Raw genomic sequence first — 20,391 nt, forward strand, 5'->3', positions numbered from 1 at the left:
TTCCGGCCGTGTACGCAACGTGCAGGTGTGCTAAGGGCGATGGGCCCAGACCCCTGTGCGCTTAGGTTTAGACCGGAGCGCTGACCTCTCTGTTGTGCCTAGGTGGGGCTGCGACGTGTTGATCTTCCACGGCCGGGCATGACCCAGAAAAGTGTGTCCGGCCAAATGGGATCGGGCGTGTCGGGTAATGTGGTGCACCCCTGTAGGGAAGTTAATCTATTCGAATAGCCGTGATCTTCGGTAACAGGACGACTTGGAGTTGTACCTTGACCTTATGACAACTAGAACTGGATACTTAATAAAACACACCCTTCCAAGTGCCAGATATAACCCGGTGATCGCTCTCTAACAGGGCTACGAGGAGGGGATCGCCGGGTAGGATTATGCTATGCGATGCTACTTGGAGGACTTCAGTCTACTCTCTTCTACATGCTGCAAGACAGAGGCTGCCAGAAGCGTAGTCTTCGACAGGATTAGCTATCCCCCTCTTATTCTAGCATTCTGCAGTTCAGTCCACTGATATGGCCCTTTACACATATACCCATGCATATGTAGTGTAGCTCCTTGCTTGCGAGTACTTTGGATGAGTACTCACGGTTGCCTTGTTCCCCCTTTCTTTACCCGATTGCTACAACCAGACGATGGAGCCCAGGAGCCAGACGCCACCGTCGACGACGACTCCTACTACACCGGTGGTGCCTACTACTACGTGCAGCCCGCTGACGACGACCAGGAGTAGTTAGGAGGATCCCAGGCAGGAGGCATGCGCCTCTTTCGATTTGTATCCCAGTTTGTATTAGCCTTCTTAAGGCAAACTTGTTTAACTTATGTCTGTACTCAGATATTGTTGCTTCCGCTGACTCGTCTATGATTGAGCACTTGTATTCGAGCCCTCGAGGCCCCTGGCTTGTATTATGATGCTTGTATGACTTATTTATGTTTTAGAGTTGTGTTGTCATATCTTCCCGTGAGTCCCTGATCTTGACCGTACACATTTGCGTGCATGATTAGTGTACGATTGAATCAGGGGCGTCACAATAACCCTCAGGAACAACAGGCAATTCATAATTAGGAGGAGAACCTTCATCATCACTTTCATCAATAATTTCATTTTCAATAATTTCATTCTCCCTAGCCTTAGTAAGTTGTTCATTGAGAAATTCACCTAATGGCACAGTAGTATCAAGCATAGAAGTAGTTTCATCACAAGTATTATGTATAGCAGAAGTGGCATCATCAATAACATGCGGCATATCATAATTCATAGCAGTAGCAGGTTTAGGTGTCGCAAGCTTATTCATAACAGAAGGGGAATCTAGTGCACAACTAGATGGCAGTTCCTTACCTCCCCTCGTAGTTGAGGGATTGATCTTTCAAGTTCTTCATAGTGATCAGCAGATATAAATCCCAAGTGACTCACAGAATAGAGCTATGCTCCCCGGAAACGGCGCCATAAATTAGTCTTGATAACCCATAAGTGTAGGGGATCGCAACAGCTATCGAGGGTAGATTATTCAACCCAAATTTATTGATTCGACACAAGGGGAGCCAAAGAATATTCTTAAGTATTAGCAGTTGAGTTGTCAATTCAACCACACCTGGATAACTTAGTATCTGCAACAAAGTATTTAGTAGCAAATAGTATGATAATAAAGGTAACGGTGGCAAAAGTAAAGATAATTGTTTTTGGGTTTTTGTAGTAGTTGTAACAGTAGCAACGGAAAAGTAAATAAGTGAAGAACAATATATGAGTTTGTAGTGATTGTAAACCCAAAAGTAATATTTTTGGGTTTGTAGTGATTGTAACAATAGCAACAAAAAAGTAAATAAGCGAAGCACAAGATGTGAAAAGCTCATAGGCATTGGATCAGTGATGGATAATTATGTCGGATGCGATTCCTCATGTAATAGCTATAACATAGGGTGACACAGAACTAGCTCCAGTTCATCAATGTAATGTAGGCATGTATTCCGAATATAGTCATACGTGCTTATGAAAAAGAACTTGCATGACATCTTTTTTCCTACCCTTCCGTGGCAGCGGGGTCCTAGCGGAAACTAAGGCATATTAAGGCCTCCTTTTAATAGAGAACCGGACCAAAGCATTAACACATAGTGAATACATGAACTCCTCAAACTACGGTCATCGCCGAGAAGTATCCCGATTATTGTCACTTCGGGGTTGTCGGATCATAACAAATAATAGGTGACTATAAACTTGCAAGATAGGATCAAGAACACACATATATTCATGAAAATATAATAGGTTCAGATCTGAAATCATGGCACGCGGGCCCTAGTGACAAGCAATAAGCATAGTAAAGTCATAGCAACATCAATCTCAGAACATAGTGGATACTAGGGATCAAACCCTAACAAAACTAACTTAATTACATGGTAAATCTCATCCAACCCATCACCGTCCAGCAAGCCTACGATGGAACTACTCACGCACGGCGGTGAGCATCATGAAATTGGTGATGGAGGCACTACAACAGGACCCCACATACAACAACGCTTTTTTCCGTATCTAAAAGTCCATATATGCGTTGCTAGTGTCTTTACCAACGGTTTTGGATGCGTAGCCTTATCCAGTGTTGCTAGTGCATAATGCAACGCTTATGCTGTCGTTGGTAAAAGGGACCGTTGCAAGAGTACAACACATAAAACTGACTTCTACAACACTTCTATACGTTGGTGCTGATTGTACAGGAATGCAAATCTCATTTAAGAGCATTTAGATAACTAAAAATAGTGATCTAGTGATCTAAACGCTCTTATATTTATTTACAGAGGGAGTACAAAGGTTGAAGGCCATGCAATATTTTTTTGTTTTGCAAAGGGCTTACCTAAGGTAAACTGCTTTGGTTGATTGGTACCACAAGACTTATTTACACAAAGAAAACATAGAAGAAGTGAGACCTTCTCTCTTTCAAAAGAAGGAATTTGGTGACATGTGCATTCTATCTATCTCTTTCAAAGGAAGGAATTTACCGACATGTGTATTCTATCTAAATAGTCAATGTGATACATATGCTCATAATGTAGTGTCTTCACAAAATAGAAATTGACTTGTGTATCTTAACCAAGATATCAACAAGAATTCTTGTACCTAGGAAATTGCTACCTAGGTAGCACAATAGCTTGAAAAGGCAAAACATAGATTAAAAGGTGCAGCTAAAAATATACAAAGGGCATAATTGATACGGGAAACAAACACCAAGAATAATAACAGTTAGGTCATGTTGTCTCTATGTAGCTGCAAAGTGTCTATAGACTGCCTACTTAGATGTCTTGTTGTTTAGCCTATTAGCTTGAACATAACAGTTCAGAAAGGAGGTTTGATAGTGGGAGCTACACTTGTGTAAATGAGAAAGTATGGCACCTCCGCACAGATGCTAGAAGTTACATGTCATTCATCATAATTTGCAAAATAAATATGAATCTAGAAAACCATTATTATTTAAACCTTCGAGTGGCTATTTTCTAAAGGTGTGGATTACATTATTAGTATTTTCTGGAATCGTCCATTGCAACTGTATAAGAATATTTTATTCAGTTTCTATACTGAGATGTCATGGAAAAGTTTTATCATCCGAATGAAATTCAAAATGGAGGACCGTCCAGATATATATCCAGGGTGTTAGCAAAACTTAATAATCAGGAATTGTACTATATGAACAACACATGGAAGTCTTAGCAAATAATTTGCACTGAATACAAAATAAACACACATAATTAATATTCAACATGATCAGATCATTAGCTTGACGATATATGATTTAGATTTTCTGAGTTACATGTTCACATAGAAGATATCTGCGAGGAAATCTATTTTAAATCTGCAAGCAATCTCCAAGCACGCATATCTTAATGGGCATAACATCTTAATTAGTAAATTGTCGAGGTAGTCAAAGGAATGAATAGTTACCACCTATTGTAAAATATATATTGCACAAATACAGTATCAAGCTCAAACTAAATTCTAGAAAATATGTTAGGAAGAAACCATAAAGTACCTACCGTCTCTTTGGAAGGTATCAAATTCCATTAGTAATTATATGCTGATCTGTCCACCTTCACAGTATACACTACATGTAGCAAGAAACAAAGGATTAGTAACTGCAGTAGTATTAGTTTGGTCAATGAAGGGCGTCTCGATTATATCGTCACAACAAACGATGGGAAACAGAGGGAGGGAGCCTAGCAGGCTGATACTCAGATTCTTTATACCTTCTGATTGAATACTTTTTTCAATTAACGTTGCATGTATGATTTTATGCTGATGCTGATGTGTGCAAATTTCAGGTTAGGCTCATACATTACCAACCGACATTAGAAAGGAAGGAATCGTGCATTACATTAAATTACAGGGGAAAAGGCAAATGACCTTAGAATGTAGCGATATGAACCATGTTCCAGCAATACACTAAAAAATGCCGACATATGCATCTCCTCAAGCCACGGCACACCATGGCGCTTCTCTGTTTGTGAACTCATTGGGAACTGATCGACAGATCTATGTGCAATCTAAGGCACAAATCTAATTTCAACAGATCAATTACTTGCGTATGTGAGAAAACAAATTAGTCACAAAGCTCAGGAAATTATTTGCAATCAAATTAGGGATATCCATCATACAAATTAACATAGAACTGATCAGTATATTACTTGGTAGCATTAGTTAGATCCATCCGCGCCTTACTGCCACTATGCTTGCGAACATCATGTGCGTTTTATGCATCCAGGACTGCATCGGAGCCTCATAGCGCTGCATCAACCTGCACTTCTCACAGACTAATTCATGTAATTATGTTAGGAAGTGGAGACAGGAGAACGTGCGTCCAGGCATCATCAGGATAGAGGCAGCAAAAGCATCAGGCGATCAAAATCGAACAAAACGAACCTGTATGCCTTTCCTCCCTGCACGTCTACAATGTCTACAGGAGAAGAGCAGAGGTTAGAGAAGGGGGAGAGAGAGAGGACGATGCCAGGGGAGGGGTGCACTCACTGTATGAGGACAACATGGCCACCAGCGCCGGAGACTATGCCCGAAACCCTAGCAATGGGGGGAGGGTCGCGGGTGGGCTTTGGTGGCCTCGAGCGCCGGATCTAGCCGGATGGGAGGGCGCCGCGGTCCGAGGGTACCTCTGGCTGTGCTTCGCCGCCTCAATTAGCCGCCACAGGTGGCGCAGCGAGGAACCGCGTGAAGAAAGACAGAGATTGGACGCGAGATGGATAGGTTGGTGGGGGATGCTATGGATCCGGCTGCCTCCGGAGCTGCGAGGTGGCAGGAGGGGAGGGGGAGGGCCGGTGGTGAGGTGGTTCGGAGGAGGGAGACGGCTCGGTGGTGGCGGCGATTTGGGAGAGATAAGGGGATGGGGGATTTGTTATCGAAAAAGGCTTTCGCCCCGCTTTATAAATAAAGCAAACCGCCAGAGAGCATACAAACCCACACAAGTCCACACACACACCCAAGTCTCACGACAAAGTACATAGGTTCTGCTGAGGGCATAGCTCAACAAGCCCAGAAGGAAAGAAAAAACAACATCATCATCATCACACAAGGCGCCTAATCAGGCTCCGGCGGAGGCGGCGGCGACAGGCGGACGGCCATCGATCGGATGTCGGCGATGAAGGCGGAGATGGCGTCACGGTCCGGGGGGCGGCTAAGCGGCCGCCAAAGCTGCAAGAAACCCACGAATTTGTAGAGAGCGTCAGTAGCGCGACGAAGGGGAGCGTGCTGGATCACAAGCTTATTGCGAACGGTCCACAGCGTCCAGGCGAGAACCCCAACCTCAAGCCACCTAATGTGGCGAGAGGACGCGGGGGACGACTGGATTTCAGCAAATAGGTCCGGGAAGTTGGTGTGGCACCAACTACCGCCGACCACCTCACGAAAGCAGTTCAAGAGAAATTGGACGGAAACGCAGGAGAAGAAGATGTGGTTTGAGTCCTCAGGGACTCCACAGAGCGGGCAGATACCGGTGCCCAGTCCATTGCGCTTGCAGACCTCCACTCCAGACGGGACCCGACCGCGAATCCACTGCCACATGAAGATGCGAATCTTCAGTGGTACGCGGACGGACCAAACCATCGATAAGGGGAGGGGGCGGAGGAAGGGGCAATGGCCGAGTAAAGCGACTTGGTGGAGAACAGGCCCGACGGCTCCAGCCGCCACCGGACACGGTCCGACCTTCCATCCACCAACGGCTCGTGCAACGCGACGCAATCAAGCAACTCACGCCAGGCAGCGGATTCCGCCAGCCCAAAAGGGCGACGGAAAGCAAGGCGCCCCAGGTCAAGAAGAGCCCTATTGACCGAAATCATGGGGTCGACGGAGATAGAGAAGAGGGCGGGGAAGCGGGCCGCAAAGGGGGAGTCTCCGGCCCAACGATCAAACCAGAAGAGCGTCGAGAGGCCGGACCCCACCGAGATGGAGGTCCCAATGCGAAGCACCGGGAGAAGCTGAACAATAGACTGCCAGAACTGGGAGCCGCCCGAGATCTGGCAGAAGGCAAGTGGCTGGCCCCGCAGGTATTTATTCCGGATAATGTCGAGCCAGAGGCCGCCATGACCCTGGGCGATGCGCCAGAGCCAGCGGGAGAGAAGGGCTATATTCATCCTCTTGGAGCACATGATGCCCAGGCCACCTTGCTCCCTGGGCTTGCAGATGTCAGGCCAACTGACCATGTGGTACTTCTGCTTATCATGCTCGCCAGCCCAGTAGAAGCGGGACTGGATCTTGGCGATCTCCTTGTGGAGAGACTCATGGAGGCTATAGAAGCTCATAAGGAACAGCAGTAGACTAGAGAGGGAAGAGTTGATGAGAATAGTCCGGGCCGCCTTAGATAGCCATCTCCCCTGCCAGGGCTCGCAACGGGACTGGAGCTTAGTAACTGCGGGCCTCAGGTCCGCGGCAGAGAGACGCGAGTCACTAATGGGGGTCCCCGGGTAGGAGGTGGGGAAAGAGCCCAGGCGGCAATTAAGTCTGTTGGCGATGGCTATAGACTCAGAGGGGGAATATCCCATCACCATGACATCACTCTTATCAAAGTTGAGCTTGAGGCCCGACATCTGTTGAAAGCAGAGCAGGAGGAACTTGAGGTTGGCGATGTCCCCCTCCGAGCCTTCGACCATGATGATCGTGTCGTCAGCATACTGAAGGATGGAGATCCCCGAGGCCCCAGAAAGGTGTGGGGTAATCCCACGGATGTGGCCAGCGCCTTTGGCCTTATCAAGGATGGAGGCCAGAGCATCCACAACCATATTGAAGAGGAACGGGGAGAAGGGGTCGCCTTGGCGAACCCCACAAAGGATAGGGAAGAAAGGACCAATCTCGCCGTTGATGTTGACCGTCGTGCGACCGCAAGAGACCATTTGCATGACTCTAGTGATCCATTGGTCATCGAAGCCCTTCCGAAGAAGGACTTCCCTGAGGAAGGTCCAGCTAACAGAGTCGTAGGCTTTGTGGAAATCGATCTTCAGAAAGACCGCCCTAAGGTGCTTGGTCCGGACCTCGTGAAGGACCTCGTGGAGGACCAGGACTCCATCAAGGATATATCGGCCTTTAATGAAGGCCGACTGGTTAGGGTGGGTAATCCGGTCAGCAAGCAGGGTCACCCTATTGGCGTACCCTTTGGCCAGAATCCGGAAGATCACATTAATGACCGGGATCGGCCGGAACTGGCGGATGTCGGACGCCCCAGGGACCTTGGGAATGAGAGAGATGATCCCGTAGTTGAGGCACCCCAGGTCAATAGATCCAACAAAGAATTCTTCGAAGATGGCCATGACCTCCAGTTTAATCACGTTCCAGAAGGTCTGGAAGAAAATGACCGGGAGGCCATCTGGGCCCGGCGCAGAAGAGGCATTCATACCCTTGATAGCCTCCCAGACCTCCTGCTCAGAGAAGGGGGCCGTCAGGGCCGCGTTCTCCGCGTCGGAGACTAACTGAATGCCGGCCCAACAATCAGGGGCGAGGGAGATGCCGCTCCGAGGAGCGGCAGAGAAAAGGGACCTATAGAAGCCGTCGACATGAGTCCGGATGTCGCGAGGGTCCTGAAGAAGGGTCTCCCCATCCCAGAGGAGGGGGATGGTGTTGCGTCTACGGCGGCCGTTGGCGATAGCCTGGAAGTATCCAGTATTCGCATCACCCTTCAGGACCCACTTCTGAGCGCCCCGAAGGCGCCAATATGCCTCCTCATCAGAGTAGATCACGGAGAGTTGGTCTTCGAGGTCATAGAGGGCCAGCCACTCGTCCGGAGACAGACCCACCATGTCGGCCCGAAGGTCAAGGGCCTGGATCGCGGAAAGCAGCGCCTTCTTGCGCTCTCTGGCATCGCGACCAAGGTTGGCCCCCCACCCCTTCATAAACTGTCTGCTACGTTTCGCACAGAAGTGCCACGTGTCAATAGCCGAGGGGGGCCGAGGGTGGGGGTGCTCCCGAGCCTCGATCCACCGTGCGCAGACTGCGTCGGTGAATCCCGCCTGGGAGAGCCAGAAGGTCTCAAAGCGGAAGCGAGGAGGGATCGGCGGACGCTCGTCCGCGGAGGAGAGAAGAAGGGGGACATGATCCGAGCCAATCCTAGTGATGGCGCGGAGAGATGCAAGGGGGCAACGGAGGTCCCAATCCGGGGACACTAGGACCCTGTCCAAGACGGACTGGGTCGGGGCGGCTTGCCGATTGGTCCAGGTGAACCGGGCACCAATCCTGTCAATCTCCCGAAGGGCGAGGTTAGCGATGAAGTCATTAAACATCTGCATCCGGGCAAAGCAAACATTGTCGTTGCTCTTGTCTTCCGCCACGCGCAGCAAGTTAAAGTCGCCACCCACAACCACGGGGAGGGAGGCCGCCGAGATCTTTCGGTGAAGCTCCTCGAGGAAGGCGGCCGACCGACTATGGTCAGCAGGCCCGTATACAATGATGATCTCCCACTTGAAGTTGAGAGATCTCTCGAATAATTCCATGCTGACGAAGAATTCCCCCCGTTCCATGCTCCCCACCTCGAAGGTGGCATCCTTCACTCCTAAAAGGATGCCACCCGAGTGGCCTGAGCTCCCACTAGAAGGGAGCCAGTGCCACGCAAAGAGGTGGGAGCTCAAACGGTCGAGCTCGGGGAGTGAGAAATCGCGACGCATGGTCTCCTAGACAGCAACGATGTCGATGTGCTCATCTCGCATGTACTCCACAAGTTGGCGGCGACGACCATCATGGCCGAAGCCGCGGATGTTCCAGAAGAGGGCTCGCATTAAGGAGCCATCGGGGGGCTGCTTGACCCCAGGACACGAGAAGCGCTTTGCGCGCGAAGAGCCACAGTGCGGGAGCGGGTACGGCCACGGATCTCCCCCGGGGGTGGGGGAGCCGGTAGCCGCGGCCCGGACGGGGTGGGAGATATCCCGTCCGCGGAGGCGTCCGGGGGGGGGGGGAAAGGAGGGCAGCCCGTGCCTCCGCGAGCTTCCCATGGAGGATCTCACGAGCCCAGATGGCTGCGATTTGAACTAAAGGGGGGCCAGCCTCCCCCCTGAAAATGATAGCTGAGTCGGAGGCCACGGCGAGGTTGCCCAAAGGAATAGACTCAAGCGCAGAAAAGGAACAAGACGAAGCAGAGGGGGGAACAGGAGGAGTACCCGGTTCCAGGTTACGGGCGGCAGCGCGTAGCTCCGCCCGCTCGGGGATGGGCAGAGCCGGGCAGCCCTCCGGGTGGGCAGCATCCAGCCGCGCACTCCGGCGGGAGGCCACCACCGGGGAGGAGGTCGACCTACCACGACGGGAGTACGCAGCTGAGCGGGGGGGAGGGGGCTGAGCCGCCATCAGAGTGAGCACGCGAGTCGCACCCTCCCCCGGCACAGGCGGCGACGGAGGGGCCAGCTGAGCCGGCCCGGCGCATCCGATGAGGAGAGGTGCAGGAGGGGGCGGCCCAGCCGGCGGAGGGGGTGGCGGAGGAAGGAGCGCGGGGAGGGTCGCCGGGACCGGGGCCGGGGCGTCCGGCAGTAGGGGGGCGGGCTGGGCATCCTCCAGCCGAGGAGGAGACGGGGCAGTGAGGGAGCAGGTGGCCGGGGAGGGGGGGCACCCGCCCGCGGTGCCAGCCCCTCCGCGGGCTCCGCCGGCTCCACCGGAGGGGCGCCGAGGGGCAGGTCCACCGAGTCCGGCTCAACGGGAGGGGACGAGGTGGGGGAGCGCGGGGAGGAGGCCGCGCAGACCACCAAGCCCACACTGGATATGTCGCTCCCCTCGGAGGAAGATGACGCAGCGAGAGAAGAGTCATCCAGCCGAGGGAGAGGGGCGGCCTGGCGGCCCTTGCCCCCCCCCCCCCGGCAGGTGGGGGGGCAAGGGTGAAGGGGAGCGGGAGTCCTCGGAAGCCCCCTCCTCATCCGAGCGGTGGGAACGGTGTCGGCCGTGGTAGTCCCCACCAGCCCCGGGGTTGCCACCGGGGAGGCCAGCGTCGAAGGAGCGGGGGCGCCCAACGTGGTTGGGAGGCTCGGGGGCGATCCTGAGGTCGAAGCCCTGGTCGTTGAAGAAGACGCGGACTGAGGTGCGAAGCTTGGAGGAGTCGAGTCACTTGACCTTGACCCGGACCTCCTCCTCCTTGCGTAGAGAGAGCTCATCAACCACCACCACCTTGCCCAAAAGACGGGACATCTGGCGGATGACGAGCTCGGACCGCGCAATATCGGGAATGCCGGAGATGAGGATCCAGGCGGTGTCGAGGACGGCCGCGGCCTGAGCGTCGAGAACCGGCTCGGAGATCTCGACCACCAGCTGGTTGAGGGCGAGAGTGATCCGGCCACTACGCGTCGCGTAGCCGTAGCTGACAGAGTCGGGGAAGACGACAGAGAAGATGTGGCCAGCGGTGGGGGTGACCACCCAGTCCCACTGGTGACGGTAGAGATGGTTGAGCTCCGCCTCAATCATCTCCGGGGATGCCACACCATCGACGACAGTGACAATCGCCTGAAGGGAAGGAGACGGCGGAGGAGCATCAGGGACCTCGAGGTGGAAGAAGCCCAACCCCTCGATCCCATGCCCATACATCATGAGCTCCGAGACCACCGGTCTATCCGGACATAGGAGGGCGGGGTGGCCGGGGTCCTTGCAGAGGTAGCAGCACTGGGGGTTGACGCAGGTGACTTGCGAGTGTCCCCTCACCCCACAGTTGAAACAGGGGGGCGAGGGAGACCGGAGACGGGACCCGGAGCGGAGGCGGAGCCTTGGCCCGCGGGCGGGGGGACGGGCGGCACGACGCGCACGCCGCGCCGCTTCTTCTTCTTGGCCGGACCGGGCCGACCGCGGGCGGGGCCTCCACCGGGAGCCGGAGCCGGGGCCACACCCCCGGAGGCCGAGGCATGGGGCGGCACATAGCGGCGAGGCTCCGGGGTGGGGAGGATCCCATCCCGAGGGCGGGGGGGGGGGCTGAGCCGAGCTGCACGGGAGGGGAGGGCGATCGGCCCCGACGGGGGGGCGGCGACGGGGAGCGTCGGCGGGCGCGCCAATCGCCCGAGGAAGCCCGAGGCGAGCTGGACCGACCACGGTCCTCGCGGCGGGAGGGGGGACCGGCGGCGGTCGCGGAGCTCGCGGAGCTCCCTCCGGAGCTCCTCCTCACGCCGAATACCGTCGGGAGAGGGGCGCGCGGGCTCCCGGTGGAGCTCGACGGCCTTGCGCTTGTCCCGGGGGGCGGGGTCATCCCACTCCCTCGTCATGGGGCACAGCAGCGAGGTGGGAGGGGGCGAGGGCGGGGGGAAGGGCGGGGGGGAGGCAGCCTGGAGGCGAGGAGCAGGTCCGGCGGCCGGAGGGGAGGGGGCGCGGTGGGGATCACCGAGGGGGAGAGGGAGTCGGGTGTTGCGAGGCGGGAGGGGAGTGGGGCGGCGCAGGAGGGAGGAGGCAGGGGAAATCCACACGGGAGCCAGATCAAGGGGGTTTCCCCCGATCTGGGCCTAGGGCAAGGAGCTGGCCGGTCCAGGCTGGGCCGGATGGGGAGCATCGAGGCGGGCCGGCCCGAAGCGAGCCGCGGGGGGCCCAGCAGCCGGCGCAGGGGGTCCAGCAGCCGGGGCGGGCCAGGGCCCAGCAGCCCATCCGCCCGCGCGGAGCGGCCCACGCTCAGAGAGGGTTCAGGGGAGAGGGATGGAACCCTACCGGAGCCAGCCACCAGCGCCGCCGCCGGCGCGGTACCAGCCCGGGAGGGAGGAGGGGCCACGGCACCCCGGACAGCCCGCACCCGGAGACCGGACGTCTCGAAATGCGCAATAAACGGCCGGTATGGGGCGGAGCGGCGCGCCTTGAGCGAGAAGGAGGGAGGGAGGGAGAGAGCCGGCGAGGAGGAGGGGGCGGGGGACCTGGCGGCCGAGCCACCACCACCGGGCGGCGCCAGGAGGAGCGGGCGGCGCCCCTCTCGGAGCGCCCAGCCACGCCCTAGGTACGCCCGCGCCGGCGGCGCGAAGCCCGACCGGCCAAATTCCCGGCATGGGCGGCGACAGCCCGAGGAGGGCTCAGGGGAGCCGAGGGGTGGGGGGAGGGGGGCGCCCGCCTGCCGGGGGCCGAACCCCTCACGTGGGGGGCTGAGTCCCCAGGCCGGCAGGGAGGAGATGTCCGGAGCCCGGAGGAGGGAGGAGCCGGGGCAGGGGATGACGAGGGGGGGGGACGGGGGATCCTCAGCGCAATCAGCCCAGCAAAACCGGTCCGGCGACGCGGCGGCGGAGGGGGTGGCCGCCGGAGAGGGCGGCAGCGGGGCCGCGGAGGAGGGAGGGGCGAGGCAGGGTGCCGGCGGCGAGGGGAAGGGCGCGGCGGAGCCGCCCACAAGGTCGCCAGGAGAGACGCCCATCTTTTTCATGTCGAGGCTAGTAGTAGAGCGGCACAAGGACTAGCCGGGGGATTTGTTTCCCGTGCGTCTCTGTCTCCTTTCTCCTGTTTTTTTTTCTTTTCATATATGTACCACAATAGGGTATGAGCTGCAACTCTGCAACGCATATACTACATCGCTTGTATGCGTATCTATCGTGAATTTTACAACATATAGTCAAAACATTGTAGAATTAGTGTTGCTTTATAGGGCGTATCCTTGTAGTGAGGATGGTTGATGATGACGACGGCGACGAATCCCCCTCTCCGGAGACCCGGACGGACTCCAGATCAGCCCTCCCGAAAGAGATTAGGGCTTGGCGGCGGCTCCGTATCGAAAAACGCGATGAAACTTCCTCTCTGATTTTTTTCTCTGCGAAACGGAATATATGGAGTTGGAGTTGAGGTCGGCGGAGCTCCAAGGGGCCCACGAGACAGAGGGGCGCGCCCAGAGGGGGTGGGCGCGCCCCCCACCCTCGTGGACAGGGTGTGGGCCCCCTGGCCTTCATCTTTTGCCAGTATTTTTTATATTTTCTGAAACTTATCTCCGAGGATTTTCAGGTCATTCCGAGAACTTTTGTTTCTTACACATAAAACAACATCATGGCAGTTCTGCTGAAAACAGCGTCAGTCCGGGTTAGTTTCATTCAAATCATGCAAGTTAGAGTCCAAAACAAGGGCAAAAGTGTTTGGCAAAGTAGATACGTTGGAGACGTATCAACCAACAGCTGCGCGACACGTGGCACCTCTATGCCGACGGGGAGAGTTCCTATGGGCTGACCTAACACAACCGGGGGGGAGTTCCACTGGTCAAAGCCCGTCTGTGTTAAGTCAAAGGGCTAGATCTCGTGGTCAAACGCTACAGGGTTAGGCGGGACGGGGCCCTGGAGGGGTAGCAATGCCACCGGAGCGTTGCACTGGCCCCTCATATATGCTGGGTGGTGTGGTGGCATGTCTGAAGAGGCGGCACGCGTCTCCGGGGTGTGGCCCCCCTCACGGACGGCGACGCCGCCGGTACCTGGAGGGGCGAAACGGACGCGTCGGGTCTACACGGAAGGGACCTTGCTATGGGTTTGGCCGGGATGTTGCTCCAAAGTGTTCTTATGGGCTGACCTAACACAACTGGGGGGAGAGTTCCACTGGTCAAAGCCCGTCCGTGTAAAGACAAAGGGCTAGATCTCGTGGTCAAACGCTACAAGGTTAGGCGGGACGGGGGCCTGGGGGCGGTAGCAATGACATCGGAGCGTCGCACCGGGCCCTCACACATGCGGGGTGGTGTGGTGGTATGTCCGAAGAGGCGGCACGCGCCTTCAGGTTGTGGCCCCCCTCCAAGTGACGGGGGCACTGCCTTGCGTGGAGGGGGGCCACACCGCGGAGCCCCAAGATGGGCGTCTACGCATGCCTAAACACTTTCACACATGCATCAGGACCCGTGCGATGTTTCAGTGGCATAGCTACACCCCGAATCCCCTCCACTAACCAGATTCCCTCTGTGTCGATCGTTTCCCCTTTCCGTGACACGGCGGGAGCGACGTCCGTGAGGGGGGCAATCGATATACCATCGGGGTATGTTTTCTGTTTAGATAAGGCACATTTATCTTGTGGAAAAATAAAAAATAAAAAATAAAATAAAGTAAAAGAAAAACATAATAAAATAAAATGTATGCCCACGGCAGGGCCGTCGGCATAGGTGCGCACACGGACGTACAATCCCACGGATCGATGACGTGGCACCGCACGCGGGTAGATGACATGGCGCGCCCAGGTCAGGAGCAAAATATTTTTTATACGGAGCACATCCCATGACGATGGACAGCGATACAGAAATACATCAGCCATCACGGCATCAAGCCTCACACAATCTCAACGCATTTGATCGAATGGCCATGAACTTGACCGGGACTCTGCTAAATCTCAGCTGACCGACTAACGTTAAGCAAAACAGTCTTTTTTATTACCACACACGACCGATGATTCAGACAGTTGGCCTGCAACCGTTGGAAAACTAAGTTTGACAGCTGGACCTCCCTTTGTTCTTACGGGACTCCTATACCTGCCTATCGCCGACGAGCAAGGGGGGTCGACTGGTTGCGGAATATCCTGCCAAAAAGACACATTTGTGCCTTAGTTACCTTCGCTCCTGCCATGTCGAGGTGCGTTCCCCAGCACTAGCTTCCAAGTAAATTTCACGAGCGAGACAAAATAAGCACACGCCTCGCTTCCCGCCATTTTCTAGATGGGAACGGCTGCTTGTTTATTTTATTTTTCGTCTTTGTCAAGGGTATTATTCTGTCGTGTATGTTTGTCCCGGTGTATTAACCTTGTACAAGTATGCCCGTGTGTGTGCAATGGGTGAGAAATGTATGATCCGAGTCGTATGCGGAATATGCTGCCAGCCAACCAGCACGAGGCAGACGGAGGCTACGAGCGACGACGACAGTTTTCCCTCGTTACCGCCGTCCTCTGCTTCATCGTCATAATCTCCGGCCGGAGCACAGTTATAAGAACCATGGCGAGCAAGCAGCAAAGCACCAACCACGGGAGTTGAGTTGAGAGTTGAGACACGGTCTCATAAAAGCGCCCTTTATCGAAAAAAGTTAGGACCGAGATGGCGGAGAATGGGGCGGGCGGCGGCGGAGGGGGGCAGAACCTCGCGGTGCTGGACGCGCTGGACTCGGCGCGCACCCAGATGTACCACATGAAGGCCATCGTCATCGCCGGCATGGGCTTCTTCACCGACGCCTACGACCTCTTCTGCATCACCACCGTCTCCAAGCTGCTCGGCCGCCTCTACTACCCGGACAGCAACGCCGACATCGGCAAACCCGGCACCATGCCCGTGCGCATCAACAACATGGTCACGGGGGTCGCGCTCGTCGGCACCCTCATGGGCCAGCTCGTCTTCGGCTACTTCGGGGACAAGCTCGGCCGCAAGCGCGTCTACGGGATCACGCTCGTCCTCATGGCCGTCTGCGCCATCGGCTCCGGCCTCTCCTTCGGGAGCTCCGCCAGCGCCGTCATCGGCACGCTCTGCTTCTTCCGCTTCTGGCTCGGCTTCGGCATCGGCGGGGACTACCCGCTCTCCGCCACAATCATGTCCGAGTACGCCAACAAGAAGACCCGCGGCGCCTTCATCGCCGCCGTCTTCGCCATGCAGGGGGTCGGAATCATCTTCGCCGGCCTCGTGTCCATGATCGTCTCCGCCATTTTCCTCCACTACAACCCTGCACCGGCGTGGAATGTGCACCATGGCTGGACAGTTGATCATCAGATTGAGCAGTGGCCCGGGGCGGACTACATGTGGCGCGTCGTGCTCATGCTCGGGGCATTCCCCGCGTTGGCCACCTTCTACTGGCGGATGAAGATGCCCGAGACCGCCAGGTACACCGCTCTCATCGAGGGTAACGCCAAGCAGGCTACCAACGACATGCAGAAAGTGCTGGAGATCCGCATCGACGAGGAGCAGGAGAAGCTCTCAAAGTTCAGGGCAGCCAACGAATACTCTCTGCTGTCCATGGAGTTCGCGCGGCGTCACGGTTTGCACCTCATCGGCACCACCACCACGTGGTTCCTCCTCGACATCGCCTTCTACAGCCAGAACCTCACACAAAAGGACATCTTCCCAGCCATCAACCTCACCGGTCCCCCGGGCACCATGAGTGCCCTCAAAGAGGTGTTCGTGATATCACGAGCCATGTTCCTCATCGCCCTCTTCGGTACTTTCCCAGGCTACTGGGTCACCGTGGCCCTCATCGACAAGATGGGAAGGTATGTACTCCCTCCGGTCCTTTTTAGTCAGCATATAAGTTTTTGTCTGATATCAAAGTATCTCTACTTTCATCGAACTTACAGAAAAAAAATTATCAACATTCACAAAGCCAAATAAATATTTTTATGTTCATTTTGAAATGAAGTTTTATAGTGTATATATTTATTTATTATAGATATTGATATTTTTTTTAACATAAATTTGGTACGAAGTTTGACTGGACAAAAATCTAGTATGCGGGGTAAAAAGGGCAGGAGGGAGTACGTACCTATATGCATGCATGGCTCATGCGAGACCGAATTGGTTAGTTTTGTTACACCTACACATTAATTTGAGCATCCATGAATTACTGCAGGTACTTGATCCAGCTCCTTGGTTTCTTCATGATGTCCTTGTTCATGCTAGTGATGGGCATCAAATACGAATACCTCAAGGACAAGGGCCACGCCCTATTCGCCATCCTGTACGCGCTCACATTCTTCTTCGCAAACTTCGGGCCCAACAGCACCACCTTCGTGCTGCCGGCCGAGCTATTCCCCACGCGTGTCCGCTCTACATGCCACGCCATCAGCGCCGCGTCGGGCAAGGCAGGCGCCATCGTCGCCGCCTTCGGGGTGCAGACCCTCACCCTCAAGGGCGACCCCAAGCACATGAAGCAGGCGCTCATTCTCCTCTCTGTCACCAACATGTTCGGCTTCTTCTTCACCTTCCTCGTCCCCGAGACGATGGGCCGATCGCTCGAAGAGATCTCCGGCGAGGACGGCAACGTTGCCGGCGCGGCCGCTGGGCATGTGGACAAGGATGTCGAGAAGGCCCCTCCTTCAAGCACCGAATGGCAGCCACCATCGTCCATGAATTAATGCATGACACCACGCATCTTATCTTCTATATCAGGGAATTTAGAAAGGGGGCAAGAATAACGGCGACCAGCTGCATGCTACTTAAGTTGCCAGGCACTTGGTTTGAGAGTTTGTTTTATCTACACGTATAATATTGCAATAGGATTGCTTGTGTGTGATACCATCCATTGTGTTGTTAAGGTTATATTGAGTTTTCAGTGTGGATGTATGAGCATTGACTAGGGATTTCCCTTCTCAATCATCAATATGTATTGCTATACTTATAATAATAATGCATGTCAAGTTTAATGAATTTTTTTAAGGGGTAACCAAGTTTACAGAATTAAATACCATGCACGTCGAGTAGGCATGCATATATGTGCACTGCGTTTTTTTTCTTGTCGTACAGAGTTAATTTGTATTGCATCTCAATAAGTTAACGAACTGGTATTCTTTTCTCATTACCAAATCTCCAACCGAACAGCTAGAAAGAACAAACTACCTAGACCATACAATCCTGCTTTTTGGAACGAATTGTTAAGCTGGTAAACATTCGATTTAAATCGAGTAGGCTTAGACTCCCTCTGAAGGCTGCTGGTCGAACCAACCTTTTTTTTAGAAATGGAGGCGTGCCCCCGGCCTCTGCATCATGATGATGCATGCAGCCATCTTATTAAACAATCCACGAAATACCACAAAGTTTTAAAAGTGTTACAGCTCGCAAGCGGAGCGAATCAAGAAAATAAAAGAGAACTACATGCTGGTCGAACTATACAAACCAAGTAGAAGAGCAGGACTGCAGGAGCACGACAGAGCAGCGGAAGCATCGAGGTGGCAACCCACGTTACCCCTGCAACCATAATAGACAAGGTAACACAATAGCATCATCCTCATCAGGCCTCCTCGTGAGTGAGCGACTATGACCGTGACAGACGAGGGTTACGGAAGGAGACAAGGTGCTAGTGTGGCCGGCTCTCGATCTTGGTAGGCTGATCTCCTGGAACATGAACGCCTATAACGCCTTGAAGAACACTGTCATATGTGCCCTCTCGGTCTTGAATTACCGTTCCACGCACGCGACCACCATCTCCAGAAATTAATGGCCACGTGTGATTATAAACGATAAGAAAAAAAAAGAATAAGACAGTATATGCAATAGGGGAAGTGAGCCCACAAAATGGTGGTTATTTTAAAAAAGTCAAAAATCATAGTTTGAAGTTTCAAAAAATTCTGGAAAAAAAAAGCATACATGTTCATGAGACTGCACCCTATAGGTTCTCAAAAGAAAAAAAAAATGGGACTGCACCCTATAGAGAAAACAACATAGACTGGACAGAATAGCTCATTCATATAAATGGATGCGATCATGCGTAGATACTCAAAAGAATGTGCCGAGTCACATACAAAGTAGATTTAACATATACCAACATGCAAATAATAATTACAGAGTACTAATACTTATCACACGTGCATGGAACTATAAATGAATACAGGGAATACAACACCACTTATTCTAGAAATAACACACTGTGGCTTCATACGGGGTCTCCTCCAGTAACTGGCATATATCAGTATCCCATCGATCAACTGTGATTGGTCGGTGGTTTGCACTTTGGAGGCGGCTTCGGTTTCGGTTCAGGTTTAGGCTTGGGCTCCGACTTTGGTTCAGGTTTCGGCATGGGCTCGGGCTTAGGCTTTGGCTTTGGTTTGGAGCAGGGCTTGGGCTTGGGCTTTGGCTTCAGTTTTGGCATCTGCTCGGGCTTGGGTCCAAGTTCAGGCTTGGGTCTAGGCTTTGGTTTGGGTTTGGGCATCGGTTCAGGTTTGCAAGGCTCCGGCTCTGAGAGTGGCATAGGTTTTGGCATTGGCTCTGGTTTGTGTTCTGGCTTTGGCTTTGGCTCTGCAAACTTCTTGACGGCAGCAAGGCCTCGGCCAGCAGCGGATGCTTGGTGGAAAGTGGATGCTGCCACTACCCCGATGAGGAGCACGGCGAGGAGGCCATGCCTCGCCATTGCTGCCTATTTCTTGTGCTTGCGGCTAGTGTTGCACCTGATGTGCTTTGTGTGTGTTGTGTGGAGAACTGGAGATACATATTGTGTGGTTTTATAGGGTGGGCGAAACAAAGCAGATCTGGAGGCTGCATCAATTAACATTGCATCTAGCTAGCTGGAGTGACAAGTATTGTGTAACATGGCAATGAAGTTATATTGGTTAATTACAAATGAAGGAACCAATGTGCGTACCTACAGGGTGTTAATAAGCACAGCTGGACTTTGCGTGTGTGTCTCCATGCGATGATAGCAGAAGGGTAACAATATTTTAACTCTGTTAGTTGTCCCCCGCATTCAGAAAATTATGTTAGTTGTGCTGTCCACTGCTCACACATCTATGTGATCAGCCATCATCTAGAAACCACGAGCGACCGTGTACACGTTAGTGCAATACTTCCGTTCAATTCACAATGGAAAAGAAAGCCCGGTAGATCGCTAAGATGTGATGGCCATTTACTATTTTGTGATGTGATGGCCATTTACTATTTTGATTGCAGCAAAGGCTACATGCGTTGAAACTCTTCGGTTGTACCCGAGACGACCTAGCCAGCCGCCGGCTTTCAAAAAGCTAGGGTTCCTCTTGCCTCCCGCCGGCGCCGCCGGCGGTCCGCCCCGTCTTCGGTGGCCTTAGTGTCATGGAGGCGGAGTGGATCTCGGCCCTTGTCGGTGGGAGGGCTTCGTTTTTATATCTTTTTCGAGTTTTGTTAGGGTTTGTGTCCTACTTATGAAGGCGAGACAGCGGTGACTCCCTGAAGATGGAATAAAAGTCTCCCCGCCTAGCCCCTGTTCCGGTGATCCGTCTAGCATCGTCGGTGGGCGTGTGAAGGTGTGTCTCCGGCGGATCTGTCTTTGGTGGATTTGCTCAGGTTTGTTCGTCGTTCATCTATGTTTCTGTGTCTT

General features: G+C 53.7%; 2 protein-coding genes across 2 annotated transcripts; one reads left to right on the plus strand and one right to left on the minus strand.

The window, feature by feature from the left end:
• The first annotated feature begins 15,430 nt into the window (after nt 1–15,430).
• LOC123094196 (inorganic phosphate transporter 1-11) lies at nt 15,431–17,756 on the plus strand. Its single transcript, XM_044516255.1, has 2 exons — nt 15,431–16,603; nt 16,960–17,756. Exons 1-2 carry the CDS (start codon nt 15,444–15,446, stop codon nt 17,462–17,464), a joined length of 1,665 nt encoding a protein of 554 aa, XP_044372190.1. The 5' UTR covers nt 15,431–15,443; the 3' UTR covers nt 17,465–17,756.
• A 1,016-nt stretch (nt 17,757–18,772) lies between these two features.
• On the minus strand, nt 18,773–19,503 carry LOC123094197 (protein TsetseEP). The gene has a single exon (XM_044516256.1). The coding sequence runs from the start codon at nt 19,450–19,452 to the stop codon at nt 19,027–19,029; it is 426 nt and encodes a 141-aa protein (XP_044372191.1). The 5' UTR covers nt 19,453–19,503; the 3' UTR covers nt 18,773–19,026.
• Between the last annotated feature and the right edge of the window lie 888 nt (nt 19,504–20,391).

Source organism: Triticum aestivum, chromosome 4B (assembly GCF_018294505.1).
Source record: "Triticum aestivum cultivar Chinese Spring chromosome 4B, IWGSC CS RefSeq v2.1, whole genome shotgun sequence".
NCBI classification, from domain to species: domain Eukaryota; kingdom Viridiplantae; phylum Streptophyta; class Magnoliopsida; order Poales; family Poaceae; genus Triticum; species Triticum aestivum.